Source organism: Muscardinus avellanarius (assembly GCF_963383645.1).
Source record: "Muscardinus avellanarius genome assembly, chromosome: X".
Taxonomy (NCBI): Eukaryota; Metazoa; Chordata; class Mammalia; order Rodentia; family Gliridae; genus Muscardinus; species Muscardinus avellanarius.
Genome location: NC_137792.1, coordinates 111,698,072 through 111,717,720, shown reverse-complemented (window position 1 = coordinate 111,717,720; position 19,649 = coordinate 111,698,072). Strand labels below are relative to the sequence as shown.

General features: G+C 37.4%; 1 protein-coding gene across 2 annotated transcripts in view; it reads right to left on the bottom strand.

Moving 5' to 3' along the window:
• Nucleotides 1-19,649, bottom strand: part of CHIC1 (cysteine rich hydrophobic domain 1) — a gene marked incomplete at both ends in the record, with an annotated part of 40,924 nt that overhangs the window by 2,416 nt on the left and 18,859 nt on the right. Inside the window, 3 exons of one of the 2 annotated variants that reach the window (XM_080719353.1) lie at nucleotides 14-73; nucleotides 343-399; nucleotides 9,348-9,503. In XM_080719353.1, coding sequence (XP_080575479.1) covers nucleotides 14-73; nucleotides 343-399; nucleotides 9,348-9,503 — 273 coding nt within the window. The remainder of the gene's footprint in view (nucleotides 1-13; nucleotides 74-342; nucleotides 400-9,347; nucleotides 9,504-19,649) is intronic. The other variant, XM_080719354.1, reaches the window with a different exon arrangement.

The window sequence follows — 19,649 nt, the reverse complement described above, 5'->3', positions numbered from 1 at the left end:
ACTTCATACTTACATACTCCATCATATTGCTAGTTTCGCATTTCCTTTTAGTCAACTTCCAGTGCAAAGCAAGCTAAGAAAGCACAATTTAGTTAAGAATTTTTACGTCGACATAAACTAATTACAACCTACACATTTGAGTAAGCAACTGAAAACAATCTGGGTATAAGATATGAAACACAGTACTTAAAATCTTATATAAACTTAGTAAGAACCTGTTATTAAAAATTGAATGTTTTCAAGTTCATCCTTTCTGGTCTGAAAAATTCCCATTTCATACTCTTTTTCAATTTAAAAATGAAAATATATGAATAAGGCACTCATTTGCCTGAAATTTCTTACCTTGTGATACAATCTGTTATTCTCCCACTCTAATAACTTCTGAATTGATCTTCTGGTCTAAGAAAAAGGATCAAGACTTTGTTACAGGATGCTCTGAAGAATATCATGTATACCTACATGTTTCTGTTTCCTTCTAAGTTCCTATTAATTTCTCCTCTTATGTTTCTATTATAAATCAGGAAAAGGCAATGTAACTGAAAATGAAATACGTATGGATTGCTCGGTGTTGTGATGCCATTCACTGAGCTATTCTGAAAACCTTACTAATACTGCTAAGTTGAACTAGTCATTCATTTACAAATCCAATCCAGATTTTCACAGACCTCTCACAGGATTATTTCTCATCATATAGTCAAGATTTATAGGCTGAATAGTGCAAGCCAACCTATATCAGAATTTACACTGTAAAGTACGTATTAGAAACAACCAGTAGGGACACTTGTATTTACAGGGAAACAATGTAAATGAGAGAAATAGCAATGTAGTAGACAGGGAAACAGAGACTGAGCTTCTCCATTCAGAATGAATGTATTAAGCCGGGTGTGGTGTGGCGCAAGCTTGTAATCCCAGCTTTTGGGAGGCTGAGACAGGAGGATCGCGGTTCACAGACAGCCTCAGCTACTTAGTGAGGCCCTCTGCATTACGTAAACAATATGGAGGTCATGGGTATAAAAAGTCCGGTCCACGTGTTGTATCTTTGGTGGGGCATTCATTTGAACCACCCCCTCCATGCTGGGGGTTGTAACTGTCTTCTGTATTCCTATATTTTTAATAAACTTCTTTAAATCTTCAGCAAGAGTCTGGGCTAATGTGTATTTACCCTTAGCTCAGGACAAGAATCTGTGGGTTTTTTTTTTTTTTTTTTTCTATTTTTCTGTTTCTGGGTTTTTTTGTGTGTTGAGGGAAATTGTGTCCGGGACCCTAACAAAGGTCCCCGGGGACAGTTTCCCCAAAACCATATCATCTCAAACTGTAACACTAAGTAGCTGAGGCTGGCCGCAAACCAAGATCCTTCTGTCTCAGCCTCCCAAATGCTGGGATTACAAGCATTCACCACCATGCCCGGCTTTATAGGACATTTTGAAGACAGCTTTTTTCTGCAGTACTGGGGATGAAATCCAGGGGCATTCTACACCCCCACCCCCCCACCCCCACCCCCGCCCAGCTACACCATGCCTGGCTGAAGGCAGTTGTAAAAAGGAAATTTGTAACACTGAGTACCCACATAAGAAAAACAGAAAGTCACCAAATAAATGACCTAATGAGCCCAGTGTGGTGGCACACACTTGTAATCCCAGCATTTGGGAGGCTGAGGGGGGAGGGAGGGAGGGAGGGAGGGAGGGAAGGAGGATCCTGGTTCAAGGACAGCCTCAGCTATTGCTTAGTGAGGCCCTTTGCAACTCAATGAGACCCTTTTTCAAAAATAAAGAATAAAAGGGCTGGGGGCATAGCTCAGTAGAATAACCCTGGGTTCAATTCTCAGTAACAAAAAACAAAAACAATGCAGAAAGCTGAGCATGGTGGTACATGCTTGTAATCTTGTAATGCTTGTACTTGGGAGGCTGAGACAAGAGGATCACAGGTTTGCAGGCAGCTTCAGCTACTTAGTGAGGTCCTCAGCAACTTAGTGAGACCCTGTTTCAAAATAAAGAATAAAAAATAGGGCTGGGAGTGTAGCTCAGAGGTAGAATGCCCCAGGTCCAATTTTCAGTACAACAAAAACAAACCGAGAAACCAACAAAAACAAAAAAGCGTTGCAGAAAATTGAAGTAGAAGGAATTTACTTCAACATCATTAAGACAATACACAATAAATTGAAAGCCAACATCAAATTTAATAGGGAAAAACTGAGGGAATTCCCATTAAAATCAAGAACAAGACAACGATGCCTACTGTCACCACTCCTTTTCAATAGTCTTCAAGACTTTTGCCAGAGCAATAAGAAAAGACAGAGATATAAAAGAAATCCAAGAGCTGGGCATGATACTTGGGAGACAGAGAGGAAGATTGGGGTTCGTGGCCAGCCTCAGCTACTTAGTGAGGTCCTCTGCAATAGTAAGACCCTGTTTCAAAATAAAGAAGAAAAAATAGGGCTGGGGGTGTAGCTCGGAGGTAGAATGCACTACACACATAAAAAATGGGAATTGAAAAAGAAAAAGAACTGAAATTACCTCTACTTGCAAATGACATGATCCTGTATTTACAAGACCAAAAAAACTCAACAAAAAGATTAAGAGTTGACTAACAAATTCAGCAAAATATCAGGATACAAAAATCAATCTAAAAAAATCAGTAGCTTTTCTATATGCCAACCATAAATACACGGAGAAAGAAATCGAAAAGGCAATTCCATTCACAATAACCTCAAAAAACAATAGTCAGGTGTGGTGGCGCATGCTTGTAATCCCTGCCCATGGGAGGCAGAGACAGGAGGATCATGCAGGTTCTAAGCCAGCCTGGCTGGTTTAAGAAACTCTGTTTCCAAATAAAAATATAAAAATGGGTCTGGGAGTGTAGCCCGGAGGTAAAAGGATTTCCAGGAACCCCAATACCACCAAGAAAAAAAAGCCAATAAAATACCTAAGAATAAATCTAAGGAAGTAAAAGACCTCTACAATGAAAACTAAAAAATACTAAAGAAATTCAAGATCTTAAAAGGTGGAAAAATCTCCCTTGCTCTTGAATAGTCAGAATATGATCAAAATATGATCAATTACAGTTTACAGTTATCTCTTCCTTGGAAGTCATACTTTTTTTTTGCGAGTCTGTAGATATGTTAATACGGGTATTATTATTATTATTAGTGATCTGGGAATGGAATCCAGGGGCCTCTACTTCCGGGCTAAACCTCCGACTTATTTTATATTTTATTTTGAAACAAGGTCTCACTAAGTTGCTGAGAACCTCACTAAGTAACTGAGGCTGGCTTCGAACCTGTATGATCCTCTTGTCTCAGTCTCCCAAGTGCTGGGGTTACAAGCATGCGCCACCATGCCCAGACTGTTTTATTATTATTTAATGGCTAGTCTTTTCAACTGATCATACTCCTTCCTTCCTTCCCTCCCTCCCTCCCTCCCTCACTTCTTCCTTCCTTTCTTTCTTTCTTTTTTTCTTTCTTTCTCTTTCTTTCTTTGTAGTGCTGGTGATTGAATCCAGAAACATTCTACCTCCAAGCTACACTCCCAGACCTATTTTTTTCATTCTTTTTCTTTTTGAAACAGGGTCTCACTAAGTTGTGGAGGGCCTCACCAAGTAGCTGAGGCTGGCTACAAACCCAGATCCTCCTGTCTCTGCCTCCCAATTACTAGGATTACAAGTGTGTGCCACCATGTCCAGCTGAGCATACTAGTTTCTGTTACGAAAAAAATATACAAAGCATAAAAAACAACTGAATAGACTTTCTTTTCTTTTCTTATCTTTTCTTTTCCTTTCTCTTCTTTCGTAGGTCTGGGGATTGAACCCAGGGACATTGGACCTCAGAGCTACACCTCCAGCCCTATATTTTACTCTTTATTTTGAAACAGGGTCTCACTTAGTTGCCAAGGGTTTCATTAAGTAGCTGAGGCTGTTCTTGTACTGAGATCCTCCTGTCTCAGCCTCCCAAATGCTGGGATTACAAGCATGCACCACCATGCCCAGTGATAATGATCTTGTTTTCAGAATCAGAAAAAAAAATCCTAAAATTCATATGGAAGAACAAAAGACCCAGAATAGTCAAAGTAATCCTGAACAGAAAAAAAAGGAAAGCTGGAGACATTACAATACAGCACTTCAGCCGGGTGTGGTGGCGCATGCTTGTAATCCCAGCATTCAGGAGGTTGTGACAGGAGGATTGTGGTCCGTGGACAGCCTCAGCTACTACTTAGGCCCTCCGCAACTCAGTGTTTCAAAATAAAGAATAAAAATAGGGCTGGGTTCCATCCCCAGTACCACAAAAAATAAAAAAAAAAATAAATAAATAAAATAGACTAAAAAATAGGGCTGAGGGTACATCTTGGAGGTAGAATACCCCTGGGTTCCATCCCCAGTACCACCCCCCCCCACACACACACACACAAGAACTCAAAAACTTACCAAAAAAAGAACAAAAACTCAATGAAAAAAGAGCAATAGAAACTTTTCAAAAGAAGTGGTGGCAACACGTTTGTAATCCCAGTACTTGAGAGGCTGAAATAGGAGGATTGTAGGTTTGAAGCCAACCTTGGCAACTCAGTGAGGGCCCCAGTAACTTATCAAGATCCTGTTTTTAAATAAAAATAAAAATGGGTTTAGGGGTGTAGCTTGGATGTAGAATGCCCCTGGGTTCAATCCCTAGCAACACACACACACACACACACACACACACACACACACACACACACACAAGTGGCCAACAGACAAGTGAAAAAATATTAATCATCACTAGCAATCAAGGAAATGCAAATCAAAATTATACTAAGATGCCATCTACCTCAAGTTAGAATAGCAATAATCAGGAATACAAATAACAAATGCTGGCGAAGATGGGGGAAGAGAAACTCTATACACTGTTGGTAGGATTTTGAATTAGTTCAGCTGCTATGAGGATCAATATGGAAGGCCCTCAAAAAATGAAAATTCAACTACCATATGATCCAGCTCCATCATTCCTTGGTATTTGTCCAAAATAATAAAAGTCGTATACTTTAGGAATACATGCATGTATCACATGCAGGGATACCCAAATTTATTATAGGACAATTCACAATAATCAAGTTTGTAAATATCTTCGGTGTCTATCAACAGATGAATGAATAAAGAAAATGTGTGTATATGTGTGTGCATTACACATACAATGGAGTTTTATTTAGCCATAAAGAAGAATGAAATTATGTCATTTGCAGGAAAATTGCTAGAACTATAGAGTATCATGTTGAACAAAATAAACCAGACACAGAAAAGACAAATATTGTTGTTTTCTCTTAAATGTGAAAGCTAGAAGGAAAAAAGAAAAAAAATCCCAAGGTTATGAAAATAGAGGGGAAACCTTTAGGATAGAGTTAGGGGAGCAGAGAGAAGGAGGAGGGGAGGGGAAGAGGAGGCATTTGGGTGTAATATTGACCAAAGTAGTTATATATGCTTGTATGTACAATTAATTTGCACCAATAAATTTAAACTAAACAGGTGACTCTTAAATAGACTAGGAAAGCATTAAAGTTAGCTTAATATCAATCACTGAACTTTGATAGAGCAGGTAAAAATGTACATGCAGTACAGCTATTAGGCATTAGAGCTGACAAAAAGACAAAAGATATGGACTCATCATTTATTAGTATTTATTTATTTTTATTTTTTGTGGCACTAGTGATGGAACCCAGGGGCATTGTACCTTTGAGTTATATCCCCAGCCCTATTTTTTTTTATTCTTTCTTTTGAAACAGGGTCTCACTGAGTTGCAAAGGGCCTCACTAAGTAGCTGAGGCTGTCCGCGAACCGCGATCCTCCTGCTGTTCTCAGCATTCCAAATGCTGGGATAACAATATTCCACTATTCCAAATGCTGGGATAACAATAGTGCACCACCACGTCCAGCATTTCTTAGTATTTATATTATTAAAATCGCCACTTTCTATTATATGTTTATGGCCAAATGACTCGAATTCTATACAAAAATTAAAAGGTTCAAATATAGCAAGGACAAATATATTAAGGAAAAGATGACCAAGTTATAAGACTATGAACTAGCTTTATGCATGCTACCTTCAGTCAAGAGCACAGAACATTTTTTATGAAAGGTACAAATAAAAGGCCTAAATATAGATTAAGGTTATATGATGAATTCTTAGAACTATTTGTCTCTCAGTTCAAAGGCTGATTTCCTTTTCCATGTAGCATAATGTGTGGATGGGGCTTTTGCCTCTATAATCTGTTTTTCCTTCTTTTTATAATTAGATACATGGAACCAAACAAGATAGAGGATTATAAACTCTGTCTCCTAAAACAACATCATATTCATGTTGTGAGACAGAGAACACTCTCTTCCTTTTGAACGACCTTCTCAATTTATCATGTATTAAAGCAAAAAGGGAAATATTAAAAATATTTTCAAAGCAGGGGATGGTGGCGCACACTTGTGATCCCAGCATTTGGGAGGCTGAGACAGTTGGATCACGGTTCCCAGCCAGCCTCAGCTACTTAATGAGGCTCTTTGAAACTCAGTGAGATCCTGTTTCATTCAAAATAAAAATAGGGCTGGAGGTGTAGCTCGGAAGTAGAATGTCCCTGGGTTCCATGACCAGTAAAGCAAAAAAAAAAAGTATTTTCGAATTTAAGGACAGTGGCATGAAAAGGCTGTATCATGCTGTTTCAGTGGTAGATACAAGAATAGGTAAATAAAACTCCTCACTTCATATATTATGTCACTATGAAATTCTTACTGAAGCCAAATATTATTAGAGAGAACTCATGTTATTCTGATCTCTATTTCTTTTCTCTGTCACTTAATTTGCTAGAGAAAATGTCCATGAAATATACTGGTTAAAAAATAGTTCAAGCCAGGCGTGGTGGTGCACACTTGTAATCCCAGTACTTGGGAGGCTGGGACAGAAGAATTTCACAGGTTCAAAACCAGTTGCAGCTACTTAGTGAGGCTCTCAGCAACATAGTGAGACTCTGTTTCCAAATAAAATATAAATAGGTCTGGAGTGTAGCCCAAAGGTAGAAGGCCCCTAGGTTCCATCTCCAGTACCCCCCCCCACACACACAGCTCATAACTCAACATTTAGATGGAAGTTCTTTTTTGTGTGCTTTTATTGGTACATGGAAGTTCTTTTCCTAGAAAGATTTTTATAAGCATTGGAAACGGTCTCACTAAGTTGCTGAGAGCCTCACTAAGCTGCTAAGGCTGGCTTTGAACCTGTGTGATCCTTCTGTCTCAGCCTCCCAAGGCATTACAAACCTGCACCACCACACCTGGCTTAAGCTTATTATTGAATTAGAATACAATGATACTTCAACATCAGTATGAAGCCGTAATTAATCACAGTAATAAAGGAAAGGGAGAGGTCATAGCATCCACTGAAGCAATGAAATGCTTTTTAAAAGCTGGGCGTGGTGGCACAAGCTTGTAATCCAAGTACTCGGGAGGCTGAGGCAGGAGGATTGCAGGTTTGCGGCTAGCCTCAGCAACTTAGTGAGACCCTGTTTCCAAATAAAGAATAAAAAATTGGGTTGGGGGTGGAGCTTGGAGGTAGAATGCCCCTGGGTTCAATTCCCAGCACCACACACAGATTTTTAAAAACTGCTCCTCTAACTGGGCGTGGTGGCTCACACTTGTAATCCCAGCATTTGGGAGGATGAGACTGGAGAGTGGCAGTTCACTGCAGCCTCAGCTACCCAGTGAGGCCCTCTGCAACTCAATGAGACCGGGTTTCAAAATAAAGAATAAAAAATAGGGCAGGGGGGAGTTGCTCAGAGGTTGAATGCCCCTGGGTTCCATCCCCAGAGCCACAACAAAACAAAACAAAAATAAACAAAAAAACTGCTCCTCTATTTAAGACCCTCTGGGGGAGGTATTGATAAATAGGCAAAGCAGAAATAGATCATAAAAGAGAAAAGATAGATTCTAGATAATATTAAAGTAAAAAAATCTGTCCTTAAGTAATTGAAATTGGCTGCATTTACATGATGGGGAAATTCAAATCATGATTAATTTAATTAATAATGATTAATAATTTAATTTTTAAATAATGGGGGTGTCTTAGGAGTTATTAATAATTTGTAATTGTTAAAAGATATGACAATTAAGAAATTTGCTTCTTCCTTCTTTCCTCCTTTCCTTATAGAAAGCCAGCTGATAAAACTATCCATGCTTTCTCAAAAAACAATTAAGCTGTATTTAAAGTTCTGACTTACTAATTTATACCAAGGAAATCAATAAAATGCTTAACTTTTCCATTCAAAAAGTCACAGGGCTGGCAATATCTTACTATTTTTCTTTTTGTAGTAGACATGAAAGAATGTAGAGGGAAAATGGAGAAAAAAAGTAATGAGTACTTCTTGGCATTATTTTTCACCTTACTAAAACTACTGCGCCACTAGAATTATTCTTCCATAAATTGTTATAATTCTGAATCAGATTTAATGGGCTAATTATTTAAAAGTTTAAATAAAATCGTTACTGTGGTACTAGGGAAAGAACATTAGGTAAAATGAATTCATTATCCTCATTGGCTTCTTTAAATTCTAGAGATGTTTTCCCACTGGGAAACTTCCCAAGAAAAAAATAAAATTTTAAAGAAAACAAATTAAGATAGTTGTCTTAATTTCATGGCATAACTACTAATCCTACAAAATTATTAAAAATTTCATAATTTTAAAATTTTATAATTTTATAATTTTACATGTTAAAAATCAAGGATTTCCCCACCCCAACTTTGTAACTAACTTTGTAGGTTACTCTTTCTCTGCCTTTCTTCAGGTCAGAAGCAGCTCTAGGTACCTACAGCTTAGAAATACATTTAAGTTACAGCTTAAGGTTTTGTAAAAATAATTAGTCCCTCTATATTTATTTTTAGTTAAGTACATCACTCACATTCCATTTACTTAAAATGAAGACGCCAGGTGTGGTGGCTCACACGCTTGTAATCCCATTACTTGGGAGGCTGAGAGAGGAGGATCGCGCAGGTTCGAAGCCAGCCTCAGCTACTTAGTGAGGCTCTCAGCAACTTAGTGAGACCCTGTTTCCAAATGAAATATAAAATAGGTCTGGGAGTGTAGCCCAGGGGTAGAAAGCCCCTGGGTTCCATTCCTAGTACCACACAAAAAATGATGAGAACTTCTATTAAATGATAATGTATTGATAAAGGTTGGTCAAATGCACAATCTCTCTGTTCCTGAGTTTCTTTACCTCTAAAATGGTAGTATTGTTATGGGAATTAAATAAATCATGTAAAGTACATGGAAACAGTTCTCTGCACATAGTGTGTGTGTGTACACAATTAATATTAGCTCTTATTTTCATTAATACAATAGAACAGTTATACTCACTCTTTTGTTGAGACAAATAACAGGCCACAGGCTGCAGCCCAGTGTACAACAGCAGCAGAGACAGCCACACAGCAGCCATTTCACATTGACTGGGAGAGCCTTTTTCAAACATGAATTCACACGGCCGATGCTGGTCTTAAATTCTTCTGGGGCCACCTACAACAAAGGCACTTTCTTTAACAGTTTGTGGGCAGCTTCCTACTAAGTATGTCTAAATCTAAGGAAAATGTATGACTAGAAATATGTTAAGAAATTAAAAATGCTATACATATTTATCCCCCATCTTCAAGCATTAGTATGTATCATATACCCTTAAGACACTGGAAAGTTAAAATATAATTTCATGTTCACAGATCTTAGCTGGATGTTTGTAACAATCTTCTGAAATGATAAAAAATAAAATGGCAGCAATAAAATGATGGTAAAGGACACCTGTCAAACAGTTTTGTTACCAAATATTCTCATTATTTTAAGACAATATTCCACTCTGACTTAAAACTGAGTAAGACTAGAAGCATAAGACAATAAAAAACAAATACTACCAGAGGAAGTGAAATTAAAATTAGACCTTGGCAATACTTCTGGATTACTTTTTTAAAAAGGCAACTTGTACACATTTTTTCTTCCTGGAAAATTTGCAACATAACAATTATTTTGCCACTAGAGGCTGAACTCAGAGACATTTTACCCCCCCCCCAAGATACACTACTAGCCATTTTTGTTTTTTGTTTTGAAACAAGGTCACTGAAAGTCTCCTTACATTGCTGAAACTGGTCTCAAACCTGCGATGCTCTTGTCTTAGCCTTACAGATACTAGGATTCCAGGCATGTGCCATCATCCCCAGCTCACACTTGCCATTGTTTAAAGAGAAAAGTAAGACTAACAAAAGATAATGCTTAGTAATTACATTCAATACTGTCTCCTAATATTCAGCATAAAAAGGACATAATAAGCCGGGCGTGGTGGCTCAGGCTTGTAATCCCAGCATTCAGGAAGTTGAGACTGGAAGATGGCGGTTCATGGACAGCCTCAGCTACTTAGTGAGGCCCTCTGCAATTCAGTGAGACCCGGTTACAAAATAAAGAAAAAAAATAGGGCTGGGGGTGTAGCTCGGAGGTAGAATGCCCCTGAGTTCCATCCCTAGACCCGCAAAAACAAAACAAAACAAAACAAAACAAAAAACAGGACATAACTTCTGTAAGTTTTGAAAGCTGAAAGGTTTTCAAACATACAAATTAAACATTTCTAGTTACTACCTCCATACCTGGAAGTGGTTGCTTGTTCCTCTCTGAAAACAATGACAAAGTCTGTTCAAAGGCATGAGCATGACCGGCATAATTTGATTTATACCCAAAATTCTGCTTGAAGGTTATACAATTCAAAGGTACACTAAAATAGTTTGTTTTCAGTGAAATAATATTTCTGGATCACAAACATTATTCCTCTCTATTTAGAAAGTTGTCAGCCTGTAAAATTTACAGGGAAAATATTTCAGTATATGGTTGTAAAAGCAGAGTATATGATATTATTAGGAAAAGTGAGCTTCTATAAAATAAAAATTAGTACATTAGGTATTTACTCGTTCTAAGGAAAAAGTGTATTAGAAGACTCATTTTATTAATTTTTGTCTTTTAATACAGATGTCTCAGAATCAACACTACAAAACATATATCTAATTAAGTAGATGTTATAGATCACAGATTCCCAAAGACACTGATAGCACACCAGGGGAGGAAGGATGCTGGAAGGATCCAGGTGGGGAAGTAGCAGCCTTGGGCACAATTGGGGGTCATTGAATAAAAAGAAGAGGATAGTGAAAGCACCCCAGGGGGGCACTAAATAATTGTTTTTTCTGAAAAGGGGGCGGTTAGCCCATAGGTTTGGGAATCTATGATATAGAGATAAATGACCACAGAATTCAACAGTATCATGATTAAAACACTAATTATATAAGCGTTATTAGAATTGTTCATGTCACTCAATAATGTTAATTGATTAGCCCATAAATCTGATTTTTTTTCCCAACAATCAGTAGTTGGAAATTGTAAGGCTCAAAACTTTGTTACATGAGACATATAAACTCATTTCATTCTCCAACTAGATTGTCAGCAACATGATGCAACAACAATCACCATGTGCAAAGAATTACAGTTAAATGACAAAATTTCTGGGGCAAATATGAAAAAAAATTTAGAGAACAATGCCTCATAACCGAAAATAGGAAATAGGAATAAACTAAGCACATTAGGAAAACAAAAATCAAAAGATCTGAATTCTAGTTCTTAGTGGCAATGAATATCCTGGGCCAAAATTGCTTAATTTTTCTAAGTTTCAGTTTCTCATCTATAGGAAGAACTTCCCCACTAAAATACTTCGAAAAAAGAACGTTTGGAAATCAGGCCTCTGAATAGATTTGTAGAAGAAAAAGGCTTTCTTTTGCATGGACTCTTACCTGAAGGCAAAGAGACTGATTAGATAATTATTGATACTCCATAGTTTTACTACTTATTATATCATAACAAAAGGAGAATCTGCTACATTTTGTATGTAAATTCAGTGCACTTCAATTCTTCAGAGATGTGCTTTTTTCTCTTTTCCTTTGGTGTTGGGGTTTGAACCTAGAGCCTTGTGTACACTAAGCACTAGCGCTCTACCACTGGCTGTAGCCTTAGCCCCTTGATGTTCGTCTTAAAAACAGGTACCAAATTACTATCTCATGTTTGCATTAGCCAAGTGTTTTAGAGCATTCCTGTAATGCCAGTACTTGAGGGGCTGAGACAGAAGAATTGCAGATTCAAGGCCAGCCTCAGCAACTTGGTGAGACCCTGTTTCAAAATAAAATATAAAATAGGGGTGGAGGTGTAGCTCAATAGTAGAGTGCCTCTGGGTTCAATCTCTAGTACTAAATATGAAAAGAGATTTACCTCTCTAAAACAGCAATACCAACTTCCTTTTTCCTAGGGAGTCATTGAGTAACTAAGTAGAAATGAAAGTAAATAAAAATGCATTTATATATTTAGCTCAAATGTGTAACATAACATTGCCATCAAAGCTCTTTAAATTGTGCATTCATAATTGACAACATGTTCTAAAATAAGGCAAATTATGATATAAACTCATACAAGTCATAAAATTATTAACTTTGCCCATTAGCAAATTTAAGAGATTTTAATTAGAATTTAATTTTTGGTTTAAAAGTGAGTACAAGTATAAATTAAAAAATTAAAGGTTGAAATAAATGCATGAGTCTGTCTAAAAGAATAAACATGTTTATAAGGGGTTTTAGAAAAGAAAACTACGTTCACTAGGGAAGAACAGTTACAAAAGTGAGGGAGACAAAATAGATAATAAAAGGAAAGGGAAAGGGACACTGGCTTTTTATTTAAAACATTGCGAATGAAATAAATTATATGCCAAGATATAAAATATTTGTAATAAAACTTGTTGCTTGCTGGGCGTGGTGGTGCACGCTTCTAATTCCAGTGCTTGGGAGGCTGAGACAGGAGGATCGTGTAGGTTCGAAGCCAGCCTCAGCTACTTAGTGAAGCTCTCAGCAACTTAATGAGACCCTGTTTCTAAATAAAATATAAAATGGGTCTGGGAGTATAGCCCAAAGGTAGAAAAGCCCCTGGGTTCTACTCCCAGTACCACACATGCCCAAAAAACTTGTCATTTATTTCATGCTTCTGGGATTGAAAAAAAAATTATGTAAATGTGGCAACAATTTCTACTTTTAACAAATAGCATCAGTTTATAGTCTTATCACAGGCAAATTAAAATATTCAAGTTACTAAAACTGAAAATTCAAAAATTTAAAGTCATAAGACATATTTATATTGAAAGGAAAACTTTTACTAGAATTTCAAACAAACTAAGATCTGCATTTTGAGGTTAAAAGGAAGCCAGGATGGTCTGGGGGGGGGCTGTATTTGAATAACAGTAAAAGTCATAAAACAGAGATAAAGGCATAGGAAATGAGAATTGGTTAACTCTCAATTTTAAACCATGTGAAAGAAATGTTTAGTTAACTCTGTAGAATCAGAGTTAATAACATTTTACTCATTTACTTCCGTATAATTGAGTATCTCTAGTAATGAAGGTTAGCTAGAAGCCCTTGCTTTCTAGTTGAATGGTAGGTTGTAAAGAAACATCTCATTTCTTATGAGTCTCTTGGAAAGAAAAAAGAAAACCACATCATAAAGGTGGGGGAAAGGGTCATAATATTTTATAACAGGATGCAAGAGACTCTGAAAACAAAAGAAAATCAAAGCAAACCCCAGCAGGGCTGATTTCCCTCTTTCAATTGTGGGGAACACAACCCTATCAATCACTTGTCATATTGAATCACAATAGTAAAGGTCAATTCTTAAGGCTTACGATTACCAACACTGCACACACATCTCCCCATAACATTTAATTGTTTCAAGCTGAGAGCCGGATGCTTGGATTTATTTTCTAAAGCTCTGTCGTTCTTTCATTTTCTGGTCACCAGAATCACTGCATATACCTGCGTTTTATGTCTTAGGACAGAAGGACTTACCTTTAGTGCAAAAGGGAAAACAATTTTTTCTGCACTTAATATAAAATAGTCTTTTTCTTTGCATTAAAAGCATCGACAAAAAAAGAACCAAATAAACTAATACTAATATATAGAACTTATAAAAATCTCTTTTCAGGTTTTCAGAATCCATTCTCTAAGTTTGATTTCCTTAGGTATAAAAGCTACCTAGAATCTCATTCATGTTGGAAGACTGATTTTATAAAGAATATTTTTTCTATCCTAGCTACTGCATACATTAATTTTTTTTTTTTTTTTGCGGGTTTGGGGATGGAACCCAGAGGCAGTTGACCTCCATGCTATACCCCCTGCCCTATTTTTTATTCTTTATTTTGAAGCCAGGTCTCACTGAGTTGCAGAAGGCCTCACTAAGTAGCTGAGGCTGTCCACGAACCACGATCCTCCTGTCTCAGCCTCCAAAATGCTTGGGATTACAAGCGTGCTCCTCCACGGCCCTGGCTATTCTTTATTTTTAAATATTTTTAACACAAGGATTACTAAGTCTGGAATTCAAGCCTCTTTTCAATTCTTTCACGTTCATGTAAGGTTTCTTTCTCCAGTTACCAAAGAAGCATGTTGATAGTCTAAAGTAACGCATACAAACGAAAGTGCCTATTGGAGAAAAGTTTTCTCCTTAAAGAAAAAAAAAATGAGCCAGGTGAGGTGGTGCCCACTTGTAATCCCAGTACTTGGGAGGCTGAGACAGGAGGATCACAGTTTGGAGCCAGCCTTAGTAACCTGTGAGCCTCTCCACAACTCAAGTGAAACTGTTTCCAAAGAAAGGATAAAATAGGGCTGGGTATATAGCTCAGAGGTAGAATGCCCCTGGGTTCCATCCCCAGTACCACACACACTACAAAAAAGAAAAAAAAAGAAAAAAGAAAAATGAATAAAACTATTGCTACAACCATGTGATTTTTAATACTCAAATATTCCAGGGCTGGGGATGTGTAGCCCAGTGGTAGAGTGTATGCTTACAATGTGCAAAACCTAAATTTGATCCCTAACACCAAAATTATGAATAAATAAATGTCAGACCTTCAGAATTCTTTTTAGTGATTGTCTCATCACCAAATATATTCTAAGAAAGATATCACAGTATCACTCATACTTCATCCAATACATGAGAAATTTTGTACACTATAAATGGTGCACACTTGGTTAAATATCCACACATTGTTAGATGTAAGACAACAAAAATTGGTCACCTGAAAAAAATGGATGGCTTTAATAAGAGCTCCTACCCGGATCCTCCACATTGTATGAATGCATACCAAAAGCATATTAATGTTCTTATTCATCTATTTTTAAAAAATTATACTAACCTTTGGGTCAGTGGAAATTTTAGATGGAAAGCTATGACAAGTATGGAACGATATTAAGCACATGAAACTGGTCAATATAAAAAAAAGTATAAGTCTGCCTGGAAAATGTATTCATTGACATTTTTTAGATTATTCATTTTTTAGAATTTCTTGGGTTAGTAATTCAAACTTTTTAAAACTAAGCCAACAGTAAAGAGCTGGACATAACTGCCAAGACAACACATGCAACAGCATCAAGGGAAACAAAGAAAATGGGAATGCTTTAATTTATATTCTCTTTAATTTTAATATGGAATTTACCATCTTCCTGCCAACATGTTCAAGAGATTTTCCAGGGCTGCTTTGATTACTTGAAGAAAATATTTATGATTTATTTATATAAAACAAATCTAAGTCCAAGCTGCTGCTTCAACTGGTAAATTATTCTAACTGATAAGGATAGATGATAGAATACAATAGAGTCCAAAGGTGTGTTTGTGAGAGAGAAAGTGTGTGTGTGTGTGTGTGTGTGTGCGTGCGCGCGCACGTGTGCGTGCCCGCATATGTGTGTTCTAAAAAGTTAAATGACAACATATTTTCAAATGTTCACCTAGCCAGGAATGATGCTAAGTCCTATGAAAGAATGTGACATTATACCTCAAGACAGAAAGTGGCAAATCTCAGTAGCACAGATGAGTAGAGAGACCAGAGAATAAATTATTACTCAGAAAAAGAAAAAGTAACAAAAGCAATTAAAAATTGGAAGACAGTGAGTAAACTGGGCAAACAAAAGAATGAAACTTGGATACACAGAAAATAGTTAAGAGCAACCACAGGCCGGGCGTGGTGCCGCACGCTTGCAATCTCCGCTTGCAATCTCTGCGCTTGGGAGGCAGGTTCGTGCTGGCTTAAGAGACCCTGTTGTTTCCAAAAATAAAAAATAGGTCTGGTCTGGGAGTGTAGCCCGGAGGTAGAAGAGCTACCAGGAACCCCAGTACTACCAAAAAAAAAAAAAAGCAACCACAGACTAACATTGGAAAGAAAGTTAATAAGTACCTGAGAATACACTAGGAATTGCATATATGTATACACATACACACACACACACACACACACACACACACACACACACACACAAACACATATACATGCTCCTTTAATCCTTTAAAGAAGAAGAGAAGACAGGGGTAGTGGCACAGGCTTGTAATCCCAGTACTATAGAGGATGAGACAGAATGATCGAAGGTTCATGGCCAGACTCAACTACTTAGTGAGGTTCTCTGCAATTTAGTGAGACCCTGTTTCAAAATAAAGAATAAAAAATTGGGCTGGGGTGTAGTTCAGAGGCAGAATGCCCCTGGGTTCAATCCCCAGTACTACAAAAATAAATAAATAAATAAGAATCAAGAAGCCAAGTGTGGTGATGCATCTTATAATTGCCAGTACTTGGGAGGCTGAGACAGGAGGATCATAGGTTTGCAGCCAGCCTCAACTGCTTAGTGAGGCCCTCTGCAACGTAGACTGTTTCAAAATAAAGAATAAAAAATAGGGCTGGGGGTGTAGCTCAGAGGTAGAATGCCCCTGGGTTCAATCCTCAGTGGGCAAAGCAAACAAACAAAAAAGAAGTAGGTAACTATCAGTATCATCTCCATTTTTTTTTGGGTGCTACTGGGGGTGGAACCCAGAGGCTTTCTACCTCCGGGCTATACTCTCAGGCCTTTTTTATATTTTATTTGGAAACAGGGTCTCACTAAGCTGCTGAGACCTTCACTAAGTAGCTAAGGCTGGCTTTAAACTTGTATGATCCTCCTGTCTCGGCCTCCCAAGTGCTGGGATTACAAACCTGTGCTTTATTTCTTTCTTAAAAACCAAGGCTTAGGCCAGGCGTGGTGGCACAGGCCTGTAATCCCTGAGCTTGGGAGGCAGAAACAGGAGGATTGCACAGGCTTGAAGCCAGCACCACTGGCCTAAGAGAACCTGTTTCCAAATAAAAATATAAAAATAGGTCTGGGAGTGTAGCCCGGAGGTAGAAGGGCTTCCAGGAACCCCAGCACCACCAACCACCCCCCCCCCAAAAAAACCCCAAAACAAAAAAACAAAAAATAAAAAACCGAGGCTTAGAAGTGGTTCGCCCAATCTATGTTCTTACCCAGAAAGTGTGTCAGAACATAGGTTGCAACCAAGATTTGACTGCAACCTTTACTTTATTCTATAAAGTCAATAAAGTATAAATTACCTTTCATGGTTAAATAAAATAGAATTTCTTATGATCTCAGCGATACCTCTTGACAAAAGAAATAAGTCTGATATCTTTTTCTCTTCACCTAACCCACAGGATGGCTAGTAGGAAGATTAGAATTAGGCTAAAAATGAGGAAATTAAACAGCAGGAATGCATCATGACAAAAAGGAACTAGTTAGTATCTCATCCTCAAAGAGTTTAGGAGAAAAGAAAACAAAAGTAAATTAAGGTGTTACGGTAAAATATGTTATGGATTGGGAGAATATGGTTTTGGGGAAACTGTCGGGGGGGGGGGGCTGTTAGGGTCCCGGACACAATTTCCCTCAAACCACAACAAAACAAACAAACAAAAAAAAAAACAAAACAGAAAAACATAAAAAACCGCAGGTTCTTGTCTTGAGCTAAGGATAAGTACACATAGCTCAGACACTTGCTAACGATTTAAAGAAGTTTATTAAAAAGATAGAAATACAGAAGATAGTTACAGCCCCATGCCATTTGGCATGGGGGGAGGGTGGTCCGAACCAATTCACCACCCCCAAGATATAGCACGTGGACCAGACTTTTTATGCCCATGACCTCCATCTTGTTTAAGTAATTCTCCCCAGCAAGGTGTGTCAAGGTGTCTCCTTTCATGAAGGACAAGGTCAAGGCCCTGCTCGATCCTCCCTAGACTATCATGTAGATCTGTCTTTAGAAAGAGGAAGCCCTAGCTCCCTGTCCTATTGACTTGCTAATTACTTTTAGCTAAGTCAATCTAAGTTTCAATAGCTGTTTGCTTCCCGACCAAAGCCAAGCCTTTCTCTCTCCAGGTCTGCCGCCATTTTGACACAATTATTTTTGAAATATATTAATAATCAGAGCTTTTTCAAATCTTCTTAGGTCATTCCCAATACTGGTACAAAGGTTCAAAAGGTAAAACAGTCCCATAATTAAAAAAATAAAAGCAATACTAAAAGATACTCAGAAAACAGTCTCATCCTCACCTTTGCCTCTGTCCATCTCATTCTGCTTTTTCCATAAAAGATAATAATTTATTAGTTTCATGTATAGGTTTCTAGAATTTCTTTATGTAAAATACAAAATTAATGAGCTTATTTCTCCCATTTTCTATCTATATAATATACACAGATTTTTACCTTTTTTAAAAAACTAACTACATAAGAAAAATACTAGACGAGCATAAAGGTTCTTTAGAAAATGATTATAAAACATGAACAAATCTATAATAATGTTATGCTATTACTAAAATAAATAAAATGAAATTCAAAATACAGCCTCCAAAATATTAAAAGTTAACTTCTTTTAATCCCATAGCAAGCCCTCAGCTATTATTTATATGGAAATTGAGCATTTTGTAATTTAATGGCGTTTCCCTTTTCTACATTTCTTCAAGTAACAAATGGGTGCAAATAGCTTTTTACTTTAGGCAATCTTTTTCTATAGGTCTAGAAAGCTAGCATTACTGTTGTAAGAGAATTTTCTAAATTGAATTCCTTAAGCTGGGTTCCGTATCCAGTAGCATCAAAAAAAAAAAAAAAAAAAACCAAAAAAACAAAAACATTGTTTCCTCGATATTTTTGTGGTTCTAGGGATGGAACCCAGGGGCATTCTACCCCAAGCAACATCCCCAGCCCTATATTTTATTCTTTATTTTTATTTTTATGTTTAATTTATTTATTTATCTATTTTTGGCGGTACTGGGGGTGGAACCCAGGGGCTTTCTACCTCCAGGTTGTACTCCAGCCCTATTTTTTTCTATTTTATTTGGAAACAGGGTCTCACTAAGTTGCTGAGAGCCTTGCTAAGTAGCTGAGGCTGGCTTCAAACCTGTGCGATCCTCCTGTCTCAGCCTCCCAAGCGTGGGGATTACAAGCGTGCGCCACCACACCCGGCTTTTATTTTTAAACAGAATCTCACTGAGTTGCAAAGGGCCTCACTAAGTACCTAAGGCTGTCTTGAACCATGATCCTCCTATCTCAGCCTCATGAATGCTGAGATTATAAGCCTAAACCACCACGATCTGCTCTAAAAATTATGTATATTTAATGTGTAAAACATGATGATTTGATATACATAAAATATACAGTGAAGTAATTACCATGGTCAAGCTAATTATTAACATAGCCATCTTCTTATATAGTAATTTTTTGTGCTAGGAAAACCTAAAATCTACTTGCTTAGCAAATTTCTAGTATA